Source organism: Chinchilla lanigera, unplaced genomic scaffold (assembly GCF_000276665.1).
Source record: "Chinchilla lanigera isolate Chin_1 unplaced genomic scaffold, ChiLan1.0 scaffold00050, whole genome shotgun sequence".
In the NCBI taxonomy this organism is placed as follows: Eukaryota; Metazoa; Chordata; class Mammalia; order Rodentia; family Chinchillidae; genus Chinchilla; species Chinchilla lanigera.
Genome location: NW_004955451.1, coordinates 17382779 through 17384945, shown reverse-complemented (window position 1 = coordinate 17384945; position 2167 = coordinate 17382779). Strand labels below are relative to the sequence as shown.

Genomic DNA, 2167 nt, shown 5'->3' with positions numbered 1-2167 from the left:
CCCCCCGCCCCACCCTACCGCTCCTGTCAGCATGCTCCCTCCTCCAGGGCGGGCGGGCCCCTGCTCATCGGGGCCGAAAACCTGCTGGAGCTGCGCATGGCCACAGCCAACCAGGGCGAGGGGGCCTACGAGGCGGAGCTGGCAGTGCAGCTGCCCCCAGGCGCCCACTATGTGCGGGCACTGAGCGATGTGCCGGTGAGGGCCAGGGCGGGCTGTGCCCTCTCCCAGCTCGCTGAGACGTCCATAGTTCCCTGAATGCCAGCTGGCTGTGCTTCCAGACGTTACTGAGGCATTGGCAGGCACTTACATAGCTGTAGCATTATTTCCTGTTTTTCTGTTGTATTTTATAGCAATGGGTCACACTCTATGAATTGTTTTGTGTTTCTGTTTCCAAAATGAAAAGTTATGTGGGGTGTAATGGCACAGGCTTAGTCTCAGGAAACTGAAGCAGGAGATTGTTTGAGCCCAGGAGTTCAAGGCCAGCCTGGGGCACACAGGAAGACCTCATCTCAGTAAATAACAGTACAGGCAGCAGATGCCCAGCCCCTGAGGTCCTGCCCAGGAAGCCCCCTCTGCCCCAGGCCCTGGGACTTAATGTGCCTCTGCTTCTCCCCAAGGGCTTGGAGAGGCTCGTCTGCAACCAGAAGAAGGAGAATGAGAGCAGGGTGGTGCTGTGTGAGCTGGGCAACCCCATGGGGAAGGATGCCCAGGTAAGACCGGGGTGTGGCCAGGCACAGCCATGGGCGGGGGGCAGCCTGAGCTGGAACCGCGGTGCACCCACTAGCAAGCTGCACGTTCCTACGTGGGGGACTCCCTCTCCCAGTGGGCTGCTGAGTGAAATGGAGATAAGCCAGGGGTAGCTGCGTGCAGTGGCGCACACCTGTCCTCCCAGCACTCTGGGAGGCTGAGGCGGGAGGACCACAATTAGAGCTCAGGGCCGGGGACATAGCTCAGCAGCACAAGCGCCTGCCTGGCAAGTGCAAGGTCCTGAGTTTGATTCCCAGTAACAGAAAGAAAGAAAGAAAGAAAGAAAGAAAGAAAGAAAGAAAGAAAGAAAGGAAGAAAAAAGAAGAAGAAAGAAAGACAGTTAGAGCCTAGTGACTTAGTGAGACCCAGTTTTAAATTTAAAAAAGGCTGGAGATTGAGCTCAGCGCAGAGGCCCTGGTTCAGTCCCTTGTACTGCAAGGGAGGGAGATAGGAAGGAGGATGGGGACAGAATCACGGTCCAAATCAGAATCGCGGTGGGGGAACTGAAGGCCACGCTGGCGGGCGGTGACCCTGCTCCTCCCGTCTCCAGATAGGGATCACCATGTGGGTGAGCGTGGGGGACCTGGAGCAGGCCGGCCAGGCCGTGTCCTTCCGGCTGCAGATCAGGAGGTACTGCCCTGGGACGCTCCGCCCGCTGCACAGAGCCGTCCAGGGCCTGCGCCCCGGCATCCCCGCCCGCTTCCGGAGCCTGGCGGCCCCTTCTGCGAGGGCTCTCCGAAGCCGCGCTCGGGCTGCCTGGCTGAGCCCCGTCTCCCTCCCTCCTCCCAGCAAGAACAGCCAGAACCCAAACAGCCAGGCCGTGCTGCTGCAGGTGCCCGTGCGCGCCGAGGCCAGGGTGGAGCTCCGGGGGTGAGTGAGGGGCCGGCGCCGAGGGGGCAGGCGGCTCTGCAGTCCGGGTGGGGAGGGGTGCACCTCCGCGGAAGGTTGCGGCTCAGCACCCACAGGCAGTGGGACAGACAATTCCTGGGCCTGAGGTCCAACCCCGGGGGTGTGGGTCTCTCCAGGAACTCCTTTCCGGCCTCCCTCGTGGTGTCAGCGGAAGGTGACAAGGGACAGGGCGGCTTGGACAGCTCGGGCCCCAGGGTGGAGCACACCTACGAGGTAGGGCAACCCCTGCGTCCCAGCCGGCACGGGCTCCTGGGGCCCAGGGGCTGGGGCTGAGCCACCTGCCACCCCGGGTCACTGCCTCGCAGCTGCACAACAGAGGCCCCGGAGCCGTGCACGGCCTGCGCCTCCGCGTGCACCTGCCCGGGCAGTCGCGGGCCTCCGACGTGCTCTACGTCCTGGACGTGCAGCCCCAGGGGGGCCTGCAGTGCTCCCCGGAGCCCTCGCCCAATCCCCTGAAGGTGAGGGCAGCGCCGGGGCGGGGCGGGGCGGGGGAGAGCCGGGCCGGGCGGGA

General features: G+C 63.6%; 1 protein-coding gene across 1 annotated transcript in view; it reads left to right on the top strand.

Moving 5' to 3' along the window:
- Positions 1 to 2167, top strand: part of Itga2b (integrin, alpha 2b (platelet glycoprotein IIb of IIb/IIIa complex, antigen CD41)) — a gene marked incomplete in the record, with an annotated part of 10800 nt that overhangs the window by 7177 nt on the left and 1456 nt on the right. The window contains 6 exon segments of the mRNA XM_013519265.1: positions 5 to 195; positions 618 to 710; positions 1298 to 1377; positions 1537 to 1617; positions 1773 to 1869; positions 1962 to 2114. Coding sequence (XP_013374719.1) covers positions 5 to 195; positions 618 to 710; positions 1298 to 1377; positions 1537 to 1617; positions 1773 to 1869; positions 1962 to 2114 — 695 coding nt within the window.